General features: G+C 39.0%; 1 protein-coding gene across 2 annotated transcripts in view; it reads right to left on the reverse strand.

The window, feature by feature from the left end:
* lgr4 (leucine-rich repeat containing G protein-coupled receptor 4) overlaps positions 1 to 16914 on the reverse strand; it is an 88375-nt gene extending 71461 nt beyond the window's left edge. For both annotated transcript variants that reach the window (XM_016237552.1, XM_016237551.1), the window contains exons 1-2: positions 16668 to 16914; positions 16225 to 16510 (exon numbers count right to left, since the gene is read on the reverse strand). In XM_016237552.1, coding sequence (XP_016093038.1) covers positions 16225 to 16415 — 191 coding nt within the window. In that variant the 5' untranslated portion in view covers positions 16416 to 16510; positions 16668 to 16914. The remainder of the gene's footprint in view (positions 1 to 16224; positions 16511 to 16667) is intronic.
* Between the last annotated feature and the right edge of the window lie 7 nt (positions 16915 to 16921).

Raw genomic sequence — 16921 nt, forward strand, 5'->3', positions numbered from 1 at the left:
TTAATATCACAAAATGCAATGCTATTTTGGGCTTTATTCTTTAGAGAATATATATTTATTAGGGATGCTCCGATCCACCTTTTTCGCCTCCGATACCGATTCCGATACCTAGGGTTCGGTATTGGCAAGTAAGTTGGAAGCACTTGAAGCAACATGGAGTCACAGCCTGACGCCGTGTTGCTTCAAGCGCATCATTCTGCACACCGGATGCCCACATTGTAAGCGCTTTGTGTTAAAAACTGCAAAGCACAAAGGGAAGAGAAATTGATGCGTAGTGTATTATATCTGTGCAACAGTTATTGAGCCTTTCTTTTAACAGTTTTAAATTTCAGTTACTGTGCACGTTAAAAACAATTTATAGTCTTTTCTACGCCCGTGTTTTGTTCTCACAGACACCCGGTAGCAAGTAACAAAACAACATTAAACTCCGGCAAGAAGATAAAGTCCTTTTTGCAAAATCATAGACATGTATTTACAAATCAAGTATAATGGGAACACAGAATGATCTTGGACAGAGCTTTACCAAGCTGACTGCTGTAACCGAACGCGACCAGGGTTTAAAGGCTGAACGAATGACTGACAGCCACAGCGGAGAGAAGAGTTTGTGTGAACTTTAATTTAAGGACTTAAATATTCATATGTAGCTCACATTAAGCTATCGTATGGCTTCAGAAGTAACACAGAATAATTCGCACAATCGAAAAAAATAAAAAATAAAAAATCTCGGATTTGGATCGGCCCTCTCTGCCCGATACCCAATCCGAGAAAAATGGCACTATCGGAGCCGCTACCCGATATGAATATCGGATCGGCGCATCCCTAATATTTATATAAAAATGAAAAGCAATTATGTAAAAAACATTTAAATATCAGACAAAAAATGAATTATTGGTCAATCACTACTTAACCTTCAAGATCAGTAATTATGCTGTGAAAATTGCATTTAGCACAGATTTTGTGGGCACGTTTGCATTTGTTACTTGACATGTATAATTATTTTAGTGAATTAAACGGTCAAACATTGCAGAAAACCTGTTTCTGAGCGTTTGCAGGAATTTACTCAATAGCAGTTGCTCTCCGTGGGCTCCTAAACTTAACTTTTACATTTCCACTGCATCAGTGAAACATGGGAGCATCCGCGTGTCGGCAAACCACACCAGCACCGCAGCAGGCCTTTCAGTAGCCGCAGCTGCCCACAGAGCCCCACATCACAGCTGGGCCAGTCCGCTCACAGCCCTGCCAAGCCCTGAAGGAGCCCAGCCACAGCCTGCCCCATGATAAGGCCTGCAGATGTGGTGTGTGTGTGTGAGTGTGTGTGTTGGGGCATGGGTGGGTCTCATTCACCGGCTGGATTTTATGCCAAGAAGGGCGAGGCGCTTCTGTGACAACTTCATTTTGATTGACAGGCCTGCAAATGAGGTCTTTTAAGGATCAAGTCTAAAAAGGGTGTGCACCTTAAAAATGGACTTGAAATAAGGACACTTTTTGTCCTACTTTATCTAAATGTTTGTGTATCTTACAGAAACTTGCATCTAATTTTATTCCAAAAATCCATAGGATCCTTTGTATTCACTTGTATACCATGTAACCGAAATGTAATATAATACAAATAAAACAGATTATTTTGAGGGATTATTTGCCCACATTCTGAATGCGCAGCTTGTGGGATTGATTAAAATTGTGCGCAATACCTACAATCCTGCACTGAGCTTCAAGGCCTGAGTTGGGCTGAGGGCTTATTGTTTCAAGCAGGACCTCCACCCTGAATTCGAAGCACATTAGTCTCTTCTCACAAGCCTGATGATTTGTTTTTCCTTCACTGTTACATACAGTAGAGAGTGAACACTAAACACTGGAAGCCTATCAGTGGGTTGGATGATGTCATGCCTGACAAATTCCTCTCCTTCTCTACACAAGAGAAAAGTTTGAGTCATATTAGAGCTCCGGCAAACTGTCTGCCATTCAACAAGACAATTATATGCTTTGAATCATGAAATTATAAAAAAAAAAAATAAAGGTATAAGGCAACTTCTGATAGCCTCAACGATGGGAAATTAGCAATGTATACGAATTCAAACACCGTATTCGGATCTTTAAATGTTTGGGAAGACAGCACTTAAATGTTTTTCTTAAAATGGTTGGGAAAAGAGGGCCGTCTGACGCAGAACATGGGATTTAAACTGTGAGTAATGGGTTCCAGTCTAAACTTTCTTTGAACTAAACTACCTGAGATCCTTAAAAAAAAACTACAGACTTTCCCTATACTAAAAGAAGAGAATACGACCACACACAGGCACGCATAACTTATACTCTATATATATATATATATATATATATATATATATATATATATATATATATATATATATATAAATAAAATACATTCATCAAGTCACACTAACACACAGGGAGCTCTATGCCCAGTTAAAGAAAGGCTACAGTCTGGAGTCACAGAGCAAGAAGCCAATTCCCTCACGTGAGCTCTAACATAAACACTCAGCCTTGAGAGCAAACATGTCAACCCACAAAAAAACAATTTTGAGTCTGAGAGAAAGCAAAGGATTTACAGAAAGAGAAAGACAGCAAGAATGCGAGAAAGGAAGTATATTAAGCCTCTAATGCCACAGGAACACCATGGCTGTAAGCAGACGGCTGTGCTGATAGCCTATCTGATGAGATATGGACAAGGCTGAACACACCACTGATCTACACAAACAATATACACTGGAGTCAGACTGCAAAGTTTGCCAAGAGCAAACAAACCTCTCTTCACCTGCCTTTATTTACTTAAATACAAACTTTAATATGTAAAATATCATGAAAAATGTGCTTGAATACATACAATTTTCCAAACAGAATTAGCAAAACAGACTTAACTGTTATAATTCAATTGTTTTATAATTCAAAGTGTGTCAAAAAAGTCTTGCCCCCATATCAAAGTCTTGCCTCCATATCAATCCAAATCCATCTGATTTTCTTTATTGTGAGGAACACAATTGTAGAATATTCAGGCTGTTTTTTTCCATTCACTGAAATGGCTTATAACAAAAAAGCACCATTCAAGTATCATAAAAAAATATCATAGATCCAATTCCTCTTTATCCTATTATGCTTTTTCACTTTTTTAATTTTAGTCAGTGTGTAGTGTGTATGTTTGGGTATAAAAAAGATCTAGAAAGTTACAAATCTCAAAGTCCACTCCAAAGGGAGATATTTCGTTTTTTTTAAATCCCTTTTCAAGAACTACAACGAACGGCTCGTTTGGACTACAGCGTTTGTTTTCCGGGCTTTGTGATATCACAAAGCGGCTCATTGGAATATCATTACAAATAATTCCCGCCTACAGAAATTCGAATGGTTGGGGGGGTGGAGAGGGGCGAGGTTGTGGTTAGAACGCTTGGTTGAGTGAGTGCATCAGACGAGACGATGAAGAAGAAGTGCTGCTGCAGAGTTAGTGCATCAGAGAAAACGAAGAAGAAGAGCTGCTGTGCTGTAGCGTCACATTTTCGGCATGTCTAGAACAATTCTTACAAGTATAACACGACGTAGCTGGGCGCCGCCGACAGACGCTGAATGGCGCCGCCGGTGTGCCTACACTCATAGAAAATAAAGTATTTGAATTTTAAAGACGTGGCGCGACGTGGCACGAAGCTGCGCTTCTTGTCTGGTGTGCAAACGCCTAAAACGCAGTTTTTTTCACCTCCGTGCCCAAACGTCTTTGTTCGGGCTTCCGAAAGCGGATGATGTCAGGAAACAGTGGTTGCAATTTATTTTTTAACTCTGTTCCTGAGCATTATAACCCCAATTTGCTATTGTGTGCTGCGCATTTTACTGAGGACAGCTTCCACAACATGAGGGAGTACAGTGCCGGATTCGCCAAAAGCTTTTGTTGAAAGACGGAGCAAGGGGCGTGGCAGTACTGAAACACCGTCTAAGCTGTTCGCCAATCACAACGCACTGGGACAGCTAACCAATCACAACATATTTTGTTTTTCGGAAGGCGGACCTTCATCAAAGCCGGAACTAATCGAGCTGTTTGTGCCAGGCTGGAGAGAAAGGTATTTTAATAATGTAAATTATGTGAAAAATAATGCGTTTTTTGAACCACCAAGCATAAGAGCATGTTCTAGTACATCCCCAAAACAAAATCACGACTTTGTAAAAGAGCATAATAGGACCCCCTTTAAAGGGTTAGTTCACCCAAAAATGAAAATTAAGCTGCGCTTTACTCACCCCCAAGGCATCCTAGGTGTATAAGACTTTCTTCTTTCAGACAAATCCAGTCGGAGTTATATAAAAAATTGTCCTGGCTATTCCAAGTTCTATCATTGCAGTCAGCGGGTGTTGCAGTGCTTCAGTCCAAAAGAAGTTAAATAAAAAGTGCCCATCTATAAAAAAAAGTGTCTCACACAGCTCCGGGGGGTGAACAAAGGCCTCCTGTAGCTAATCGATGCATTTTTGTAAGACAAATATCCATATTCAAAACGTAATAATCACTTTAATGTAGCTTGCGCCAGCAGTTGTACACGGAAGCAGCTCCGGGCGGATAACGTATGAGTTCAGCGTTGTGCATGCGCCGGTGAGTCTCGTGAAAACCAACGTTTGTTTACAGGATCAAAGGAAGCAAAGTTTCCTTACTTTAGCAAAGGAAAACCAGTCTCCTCTTGGCTCTGACATTCTTCTTTACAAATCCTCGTTTTGTACTTCTAATAAGTGACCGTTGTTTTGTTTTGATCTCTCCCCTGCGCTTCCACGTTTGTCAATTCTGAGCGGCGCATGCGCAAAGCCGACCTCATACGTCATCCGCCCAGAACTGTTTCCGTTTACAACAGTGAGCGCAAGCTAGATTAAAGTGATTATTACATTTTGAATATGGATATTTTTCTTACAGGATGGCTCTGGGGTGAGAAAAACACAGCCTAATTTTCAATCTTTAAGTTATACAGCAGAACAGTTATTCTATATAACTATATATTATTCTATAGCACTCAAATCTCAATCATGCTTTCATATATTCAATGTTATTGAATTTAAATATCAATAGATCAGTGATAATCTCATCAATTAATGCTAATTAACAATAAATCTGTCATCAGCACAAACATTTGCAACAATGATAATTAGAAATGTTACTTAAGCATCAAATCAGCATTGACAATAAACAATCTTTTTACACCAGTCTGCTACAAAAATTCTTCATTAAAATTCATTTGAATGCCATATACTTGTATGGCATTCAATTAAAAAAAACTGGTGAGAAGGAAACATTCTTCCACTAAAGAAGGATAAGCTATCATGATATTAGCCGATATCTGACATTAATCAGCTTATATCTCAACAGCTTAAAATAACAGTTGCTTTAATACAACATCAGCAAGGTCAAAATATCACATGCTTGCTCATTTTTGGCAGTGAGTGCTGTCCAGATGTCTTTAACAGCATCACCTAAATGTAAGTTGCCTCCCATAAGGGGTTTGATACTGACAAAATTCAGAAAAACACACACGTCTCATGGCCAGCAAGTTCTTTTCCACAGTACTCCAAATCAAACTGGTCCATGCGTTCCCTCTCTTTCTCTCTGGAGAGGTGAGCTGAGCTGGACGGAAGCTTGATGGGAACGAAACCCAAATACAACCAGTTTTCTGGGAAGCCATTTCACATTCCAGTGAGACCAGAGAGGCTTCCCACCTTCCAGTAAGAGTGTGTGTACAGACCTGTCTGTGGCTGCACCTATTTGCGTGTCTGTGTGTGTTGTGACACTAAGAGACAGAATGTGTGTGTGTGGCTCAGTGCTTTCCCAGCTCATCTCACTCAGTATACCCCTCTGTTTATCGTTCGGCCCATCTCTCTCCCTCCATTTCTCCTTCCATCCTTCCCCTTCATTCCTTTCCACTGATCTCAGATCCTCATCCTGTCATTTGTCTGGTGTCCATTAGAAAAAGAAGATGTGATGGGAGACAGGCATTTCTAACGCAGCAGATGGCCTTCTTCAAGGCTCCATCAGGAAGCTCACATTAAACAAACCCATTAACTGCCAAGGCAACGTGTCTGCATCCCAACAACACTATTGACCATGAACGATCTCTTAATAATCACATGGCCATGTCTGCGAGCGTCCACAACCTTTTGCTTCTGGAGGACGGGGATGAACTCGAGCGTGTGAAAGGAGTGAGTCGAAGGGAGTGTCCGGCTGTCCTCGGCTGGTTTAGACCATACACAGTGAATCATGCCTTTGACTACAATTCAGCACTTCAATAAATTACAGAGGGGCCTCTTCACTACCTTACTACCCCACAATCTGGCCTGCCTTCTCTGCACATACTCTCTCGTTTTTGCAAGTAAAAATTACTAAGTAACTTAATAAATATTCATGAGCCATGCTTTCAGCACAGGTCATTAGTTAATATACAGTACATTCAAATTATGAATGCCTTGAAAATTTGATTAATGTAGTTGAATGTTTATAAACTGCTGATGTTAAACAGTACAAATGTTTGTTAATGACTAATAAATGTTCCTTAAAGTCTAACCATACACTACCCTTCAAAAATGTTTTTAAAAAGGAATAAATGCTTGTATTCAGCAAGGATACATTAAATTGATCAAGTGACAGTAAAGTTATTTATACAGATTTTTATTTCAAATACATGTTTTTTAAGCAGAAGAATCCTTAAAATGTATTAAGGTTTCTGTAAAAACATATTAAGCAGCACAACAGTTTTCAAAATGATCATTAGAAATGCTACTGGAGCATATTAGAATGACTGCAGAAGGATCATGTGACACTGAAGGCTGGAGTAATGGCTGTTAAAATTTGGGCTTTACCATCACAGGAATAAATGACATTTTAAAATATATTAAAATAGAAGACAGATATTTGTAATAACATTTCTCAATATTGCTGTTTTTTTAATCCAATTTTTGTCAGATACTCATTATGTAATTAGTAAGAAAGAGTGACTGCATGTAAAGCAAAAAAATAACTATTTCTGTGAAATATCTACTGTACCCCCAGTTTTTCAGTTCAATGCAGCCCGATTAAACTGTAACCTTTTTGTGAAGAAAGACATTTTCTGTGTGTAGTTTATATATATGGTAAAGCCCAAATATATATACTGTATATATATACAGTGGGTACGGAAAGTATTCAGACCCCCTTAAATTTTTCACTCTTTGTTATATTGCAGCCATTTGCTAAAATCATTTAAGTTAATTTTTTTCCTCATTAATGTACACACAGCACCCCATATTGACAGAAAAACACAGAATTGTTGACATTTTTGCAGATGTATTAAAAAAGAAAAACTGAAATATCACATGGTCCTAAATATTCAGTACATACATACAGACATCCCTAATATATACATATATATTAGGGATGCACCGAAATGAAAATTGAAAAAAACTAAATGAAACACTGGGCCAAAGGTCGAATACCGAATAGGTTTTTCAGTTTTTTTCTCCCATTTTGCCAATTTTTTCACCATTGCATAAATTAAATAGCCAAAAATGCTTTTTACTGTTTTGTCTTGCTTTTCAAAGAAAAAATAATTTACAAAACAACAATTTAAAAATATTTACTTAACACTGAACATTTTTTAACATTCTAGCAGATATTATACCAATAAAACACAACTTAACTTAAAATGAATAAGTTAGTAAAATAATATTTTTTGGCCGTTTTTTAGACCCTCTTCTTGAATCAGGCATGTATTTTTTTACTGTACAAATAAATGCAGCATTGCTGAGCAGAAGAGACTTCTTTTAAAACATTAGAAAATATTATAGATCCCAGTCTGAACACTATGTGTAAATGTTACAATAAATGTATTAATAGAGCTGTTGTAATTATTATTTTCATTATTATTTTATTTTACAGAACAACAGTAAAATTACAATAATAACATTTATTAATATTGATGGAGTTCTTGCTTTTTCTCAGCTTTTATTTTTGGCAGAAACCCGCAGGAAGACCTCAGTGCTTCTTTTTGTTGACAAATGATTCTCATTACGAATTTGGGAAGACGTTTGTTGCACGTAGCACATTGTCACATGCCTTGTAAAAATTCATAAAAATGTTGCTGAGCAGCTGACGAGTAACACAGTTTCAGGCAGATTTTCCTAGCGCTTTGGACTTTGAACCCTGCCGCCGCGAGCTTGTGCAGTGCTGTTTGAATACATGCAATTCGTGCTTGTATTAGAAAACATAACATTCTGCAGTTTATTTAAAGGGGTCATATGATGCTGCTAAAAAGAACAGTATTTGGTGTAATGAAATGTGTTTATGCGGTTTAAGGTTAAAAAAACACATTATTTTGCACATACTGTACATTATTGTTTCTCCTCTATGCCCCGCCTTTCTGAAACGCGTCGATTTTTACAAAGCTCATCGTTCTGAAAAAGCGAGGTGTGCTGTGATTGGCCAGCTATCCAGTGCGTTGTGATTGGCCGAATACCTCAAGCGTGAGACGGAAATGTTGCGCCCCTACCATACTGTGATGATGCCCTGTCAGGCCGGAGTGATGATTCAAAAACATGAAAACCCGTTATAAACGAGGCATTCGTTGCATCCAGTGGGGACATAATTATGGATTATAATGACTTATACTGTCATTCTACGTGTTGCGTTGCATCGCGCCGCATAAACATAAAACAATGTCTGCATTTGTGATCGGAGAAATGACAAACAACAAGCACTACTCTACACTGCCCAAAAAACTCGCTTTAAATATATACGATCCGGCGATCGACAGCGCAAAGTTGTAGTATTTCCTCAGAAACCAGCACAGATCAGCTCCAGGCATGACGAAGCAGATATCGTCCTCTTTTGGAAGACCAAACAAAGTAGTTTCGCTTTCACAACGAAGCACACAGCGTCTTTACGACATGGCGGCGGAAACAACAAAACAGCAAGAATAAAAGTTACGCCTTCTTTCTTTGCGTGAACATTTGCAAATCTTCCCACATAGCGACGTAGATATGTGGGGGCGTGTTAGAACTAGCCGTTTTAGGTAGGTGTGGCTGACTCTTAACTTTTATAAAGAATATCTCTTTGGATTTGAGACTTTAGTCTTTGCAACTTTACAGATCTTCTTTATGCACCAAGAGCTTGTAACACTCCAAAGAAAAAGGAAAAATTTAAATCGCATCATATGACCCCTTTAATTGTTTAAGGGCATTTCGCGATTTCAATCATCATACAGTAACCAGCAACAACCACCCTTCCTCTTCTCATTGAAGACATGCGATGCAGTACTAAACAGTCTCTCGCGGTCAGTGCTTATAATTATTTTTGCATCTTTCTCGGACAGATTTAAATGTTTCCACACTGCCACACTGCCGGCTGCATTAGCGCGCGCTTTTATTTGATCGCGTCACGTCATTGTTCGATACAATTTATTATTTTCGCTTATTCGCTTATATTTTCAGTTGCCGAACATTCGGTGCATCCCTAATATATATATATATATATATATATCTCATTGAAGACATGCGATGCAGTACTAAACAGTCTCTCGCGGTCAGTGCTTATAATGATTTTTGCATCTTTCTCGGACAGATTTAAATGTTTCCACACTGCCGTCATGTTTGCTGCATTAGCGCGCGCTTTTATTTGATCGCGTCACGTCATATACAGGTTAGGGTTTAATCCTAAATATTAAAAATTTAATATTTTTTAAATATTACAGTAATATGCTCCTCCCCCTCTGTTTAGCTGTGTGTCATTAGATTTGCATGATCACTTGTCAGTTGTCACCTCAAATCTTATACAAAATAATGTGTTTTGTCACTGCACTGTTGTCAATGTGAACATACCTCAATGGTTTTAAACTGATAAAAAAAGGGGGAAAAATGTCCCTTAAAATTTTTAAGTTCTGACATTACTCTTTCTCTCTTTCGCTCTCTTTCTCTCTCTCACACACACACGCACACACACACACAAAATACTGCAAACCCTTAAAAATAGCAACGCAAAATGAAGCATGACTGGCTTAAATATGACATGCCACACAGACAAGGAGACAGCAGAGGTTTTCAAAATGAGGAAGAAAATGATGAACTGGGAATAACTGTTTATTTTACTGCCCTCTAGACATAATGTATCATCAGCTCAGTTTAAATAAATTCAACACGTTCTGCTTTTCTGTCTCTCTCACACTCATAAACACACACAAATTGTTGGCAGGAGGCAGCGTGTGGACAGATGCAGGGGACCCGAGGGGGTCATCTCCAGGTCAGGAAGTGTGCGGCTGTGGAGCGATGATGGACTCGAGGTCGCCGGGGGTCGCGCATGCGGGCAGAGAGAAAATGCCAGCCAAGTGGCACCACGTAGGACCACACACGTTCAAACCTTCGGCGAGGAGGAGAGGTGCCATGTCAAACACTCCTTACTGGAAGAGCTGGACAGAGAAGACATCCGCACTTCTTCAGCTGCTGGACACTTCTCAAGGAGTCTAACCACCGGAGAAGACAACACGCAAACCTTGGATTAGAGCTCATCTCCGGTCCGACTCCTACTGGGGACTACTTGTCAGTCAACTAATCCAGTCCTCATAGTTCCTCACAGCAGAACGGACATTTGGTGGATATTTTCTCCACATAGGCCGAAATCCACTGAACAAGGGCATGGCCTATATGGCTTGATTTGAGGTCTGAGTGCTGCACGTGTAAACACTCGCAATACTTTAAGAAACTCTGGCAGACTAACAGTCTCTCTCTTTGTCCCACACCCACCATTTCTGAGTGAGAGAAAAGCTCTTACGTGTCTCTCTAATCATCATGAGCCATCGTTCATGCTCATCAAAAATAGAGGGAAGAGAAAGAAAACCAAAAGCACCAAAAAGTGAAAGATACATTGTGACAGACAGATGCTATTTGGTATGGGAATCAAAAAGAATTTTCCGCTTAACGTTTTAAATTGTTTATTTAACTTTTTGTAAAGAATAAATATTTAGTGAAAAAAAGTGATTCCACTGCCTACTGATGAGATGATTCTATAATAAAATCACTAATAAACAATATTTTACTAAATTAAAACAGGTAAAACTTTAGATTAGGAAAAATATATTCACTATAAACTTCTTCCCTCAGTAAACCCCTAATTTGCTGCTTATTGATAACAAGTCAGGTAGGTGTTTGTAATAGTTATGTTCAGGTATGGGGTAGGGTTAAGGGATCTAGAATATGGTGATGCTGAATTATGCACTAATAAGTGCTTTGTAAGTACTAATAAACAGCCAATATGCTAGTCATAAGCATGCTAATAAGCAAATAGTTAATAGTGAATATGTGTTCCCTAATCTAAAGTGTTACCAAACATTTATTGTAAAGGATGTGTTTAACACTTTTTTTACAGGTAGATTTAATTCAATTCAATATTTGGCCTTAACTGTTAAACAGCTATACCAAACAAAACAAAAATGCAGTAATATTTCATTCATTAATATTTATAAAATTCTACTGACGAACTGCATAATGGACATCAACTTTATCTACACAATGTCACATAAACATCCTGTCAGTAACTAAACTGATTTAGGTTTCACTGTAAGGTGTTTGATTGAAAAAAAAAGTGTTTAGGTAATTTGTTCAGAAATCAGACTACATAGTTGCACTGTATGTCTTCGATTCACTGGAGAGAACTGGCTGATAAGAGCAATTTATTCTATAATCTGACTACACTATTCATGCTGTAGATTCACTAGTGGATTGAATAAGTAGTGCAGGATTTGGTCATGGTATTTTAGTATGTATGACAACTGTAAATGGCTCTTTACATTTGGAACATTGTTCCTAACCCTAGATTTTATTGTAGTAAGTTCAACGTTTGGGACTCGAACTGGATATGCAATGTTGTTCTTGAAAAAATGCGGTCACGGACATTCATGAGGCTTCACCTTTAATGGCTGAGAGAGTCTTTGCCAGAACACTGAACACAGAGGGCCCTCTTCTCCTACAGAGCTCTTCTCATGACCTGTCTGTGTGTGTGTGTGTGTGTGTGTGTGTGTGTGTGTGTGTGTGTGTGTTTGTGTGCAGGTGAAGGCTGCCTGTGTTCATGTACATAAAACAACCTTTATCCTGAACTATTCCAATTTACCTCATAACATCGGAGCTGTAAATCATTTGTGCAGCAATGAGGCATATAAACCATCTTCAGGTGAAGCATTACATTGGATCAACTACACCACAATTTTCACAACAGTAATTTTATCTGACAGATTCAATGAAACTGTGTGACTTTCTCTGGTGGCGTACTCAAAAAAAATCTAAATAAAAAAAGAGCATTGACAAACTTTTATCCTCCACTTCATATTAAATCTCCCATTAAAAGTGCATTACCTTACGTGACAGTCACTTTCTGTCACGTAACCCCAGACTGCACAGAAACAGTATTGTCTTTAGACGTGTATGTGAAAAAAAGCATTCACTAATCGCTCTATACATTCAGACAGGGAAAGGTGTGGAAAAATGGTGTAGCCGGTTCCATCTGACTGAGCTTGAAGATGTGCAACCCTTCCCACAGCCTTTAAGATGGAAAAGAACATGGCGTCTCTGTTTTGTTAATGGGACACAAAGGCACATTCCAGCTCCTCAATGCTGAAGGGCTTTACTGAGGCTGAGACAAGAGTGGGCTAATGGCGTGTGGACAGACGGTTAAGGGGGGATATCCCCACTGCACTAAGCCAGAGCACACACTCACATATACACAAGGGAAATTCATTCAGCCAGCAAAGGGACACCAAAAAATAGGCAAGGTAGACTGAAAAGTAGAAAGGGTCAAAAGTAAAGGAGTCATGTGCTGGACTATGAAGACCGTGCCATTGAATCATAAAAAAATACATTCTTTAAACTTACTGGATAAGAACAAACAAGTAAGCAAGAAAGTTAAATATTTTATCATTATTATTTTTGCCAGTAACAAGGCTACTGTATCTTTATGACAATAAAGTAAATAACAAAAGTCAAACAACTAACCAAAAAAAAACTATATAAGACTGTAAGTAAGAAGTTTTTTTTGCAATGATGCCATACACACTCCAAAAAAATAAAGGTTCTGGTTCTGGCACTGATAGTTCCATAAAGAACCTTTAACATCCGTGGAAACTTTCCATTGAACCTTTCAGTTCTTAAAAAAATCTGAATGTGTGAAGATCTGATCTAAAGAACCTTTTCCACTATTAAAAAACCTTTTATGGAATGAAAAGTTTCCATGGATCTTAAAAGTTCCCCAGAGAACCATAAGTAACAATAGAGAACCTTTATTTTTAAGCGTGTGAGAATAATACAAAACAAAAATTCTGAAATACATTCAGGTGATACTTTTTCAAAAACATCAGTTACACATATCTCGCCCTCCCCCTATACAACATAACAGACACATGTTCATGAGGTGCTTGTTAAAACATTATGAAGGCCATTTGATCGAAAGCAGAGTGTAATAAGCTATGAACCACTTGCAGTGGGAGTTAAGTATATAGTTACATCCGCCCATACAGCACAGTCAAGGTCAAAGTTTCCCTGGTGTGGAGCGATACTACAGTGCATATTTGTTTCTTAAGCCGGTGCTAAGTCTCTCGCTTGCCCTGCTCCGATACTCCGCCTAAACAGAGTATGATTAACCTGAAGCATTGCGCAACAACCTGTTGAAGTGAGCAAACTATATTAACCCCACAAGACTGAGAGCTGCTATCTAGACCAGGAGAATAATGATCAACCAGACTGTGCCTACTCTCTTTCTCTCACACTTTTACACATTTCCCTCCCTTTCTTTTTCTCAGACCCTTCGAATGCTGATATACTCCAACATATTTTTCTTTGTCACTTTACCAGTTTTGAAACTTCAACTCCCTCCCTGTATCGTCCTTTCTCTCACTAATTCTCCAGTGCTGTTCTTCTCTGCGGGGAGAGACAGTGTGGCGACAGCTGAAGGCAACCCAGAGGACGGGCAGAGAGAACTGCCCTACTATTATCAATTACATAAATAAATACCAGAAATGCAGTTAAGCGTGCAGCAGGCCGGATGCAGCAATGCGCTGGAACGGTGGCAGCACATTTCACAGCTCATGACTATTACCACACAGACTGACTGACAGATGTCCCGTCATCTGCTCAGCATCACTTGTGGATTGATCGGTAATGCAAAAAAAGTTAGTTTTGCAAAAAAAAAAAACGGGGCTGTGCTAAAACACAAACTGTTTAAATACAGACACTTTCATCACTAACATAGCTTTCAGAATAACCAGTATCACATTTCATGCCAAGTCTAAAAAATTAAATATAATGGGGCCTGCTGGTCTTTTTTTTTCATATTGGTCACTAAGCACACCAGTGTGATTTTTATAATGATAAAGCTGCCTAACAAAATGTAAAAAAAAAAAAAAAAAAAAAAAAACCTGGGCCTAAAAAAAAGTAAAAAAAAAAAAAAAAAAAAAAACAACCTGGGAGTGTTAGCATCCTGCTGATGCCTATACATGCAGCCCCCCTTTTTGCATATAATTCACCGATATCCAAGATGGCCACTTCCACCACTAGTGTTAACTCTGTGGCTTTATTTCTGGCTTTATCGCTTCTCCAGACTGGCCTTAGCTTGGCATTGGGTTACACGCTCTAGCTTGGCAAAGATATTTCGAGAGCCCAGTCAAGCTGTTTTCAAAACGTATGGGCTCCAAGAAAGAGCTGCAGAATAAACACTTGCCTCCAGACGCGCTTCTAAACACTTTGGCAGAAAAGTACCACACTTAATCACAACAGAGTGAAAACACAATGAATGCTGGTAAAGTATAATGAGGTGAGGGATGTGATTCACACGTGCCACAGACAGAGGGCTCTGGCTCAGGCCAGCAATAAAACAGTCTTTCTGTACTAAGACTTGCGGGATAAAAAGTTCTCCAAGTCAACCAGGGAGAAATCAAACTATGCACAGCTGATGCGAGTGCTCCATTGATACAGACCAAAGGAGACAGCATCAACAATGATGGCCCCTTCACACCAAGGATGATAACTATAACGATAACTTTAAAGTTTTAATAATCGTTTTAATTCTATAATACAGTAGTCAACACCCCAGCTGTAATAATAACAACTCAGAGAAACGATACTATTAAAATTATTTTTCTTGCTGATGAACAATTAAAACATTGACAGCCAATCAGAATCCACATGACTTTAAAGGGTTAGAGCATTTAATGTGGCCGACGGCATAACTGCAGCTCATGCTTATACTAACAAAAAGAATGCATTTATGTGGACGCTAATATAGTTAACGTTACAGTTATCGTTCTTGGTGTGAATGTACCTTAAGTCAGTAATGGTAAAAGTTACAGCTTGACAGTATACTTAGACACACTTTATGTTTTATTACTGTAAAAGGGCACCTAAATTATCAGCAAATCCTTAAAGTTATTTAAAAATGAAGAAAATATAATGGTAAAAAAGAATTCAGAAAGAGATAATACTAGTGTCCGTTATGCCCTGTAAAAATCAGCAGCAGACTGCTGAGAAATACATTTGTGGAAAACACTATTCATAGAAAAGCACCCCAACTCACCTCAAAATAAAAATAACTGGCACAATATCTACCTTTTTATGCTGCATGGGTGTAAAAGCAGGCCGGTGAGGTTTTAAAGGCTGACTGTTTTTAATAATGGATGAGCAGCCCTCTCTGTATTACCAGTTTGGGTCATTCAGCATTTAGTCTGTTACACTCACACAAAGTACCCAAAAGCAGCCCAAGATGGACTTTGAGCTACAAAGCGAAAAACCTCTCAACAACTGCCAGACTTATTCATACATAACCCATTTAGCTAAATGTAATAATCATACTTCTCAAAATGGATTTTTCACTTCTAATTTTTAATATTGTTAGTTTTTCTTACTGCTATGCTGCAAATAAAACTGATTGTATGCAGGTATGTTTCTGAGTCATAGTAACAGTTTATTATGATTTGATATTACATGATCAATGATCTTACTCACTTGATGTCTGAAAACAATTTTAGACTTGTTTCAGACAAGTTATTGTTAGTTTACATAACTGCATGAATTACATGTCATTATTTCAGGGGATTCCTACATGTGTTTCTGCAGCAATTCGTTATAGAAACATGTAACATGCCGTAACATGGACATTGCCAGGGCAGTTTTGATAAGAGAACCAAACATTTCTAGCGTCAAACATACATTATGCACTTGTTCCCAGCATGCACTTGTACTGTGGTGACTTACAGGTAATAAGTGAAAGCGCTGAGGCCGGTGGGGACGGTGGTCAGTCCTCGTCCAGAGCAGTCCGCTCCTCCGTCTTCATCGCAGCGGCACAGCGGACAGCATGTGGCCGGAGTGGACTGTCCCTCTCCCGCAGCAGCAGCAGCACAACCCCACAGCCCCAGCATGAGCATCCGGGCGGCCAGCAATGCCATTATTCTCCTCCTTTCGACCCAAAACCCGGAATAAAAAAAGGAAATGCGTGGTGCTTGTTTCGCCAGCAAACAGAGATGTTGATAGCTCCTTTAACCTAAGAACAAGTACAATATCAGACTCTCGGAAGACTTGGGTTGAATTCGCTGGGCTTGATCAGATTTAGACATGTGGGCGAGTTAACGGACTAAAATTAAGCTACAGCATGTCTTATTGTTGTGAGTGTCTTGATCGGTGTAAATAAGTGCTCTTACCTAATGCCCGCGAACGATAGGCAGATCGGGCCAGTCAACGGTCATTCTGCGCGGAGTCTCGAGCCTCACACCTCCAAAAACACACAAAACAAACACCTTTAGCTTGGATTCCCGGGTCTAAACAAACGGGGCTCCAGATTGCCCTGATTCGCTAAGCGTCCGCTTCCAGGAAAACATTCACAAAACCGCGACGAAACACGGCGGTTACAACCGTTCTCTCTCTCTCTCTCTCTCTCTCTCTCTCTCTCTCTCTC

The sequence above is a fragment of the Sinocyclocheilus grahami genome, unplaced genomic scaffold (assembly GCF_001515645.1).
Source record: "Sinocyclocheilus grahami isolate Dianchi unplaced genomic scaffold, SAMN03320097.WGS_v1.1 scaffold518.1, whole genome shotgun sequence".
In the NCBI taxonomy this organism is placed as follows: Eukaryota; Metazoa; Chordata; class Actinopteri; order Cypriniformes; family Cyprinidae; genus Sinocyclocheilus; species Sinocyclocheilus grahami.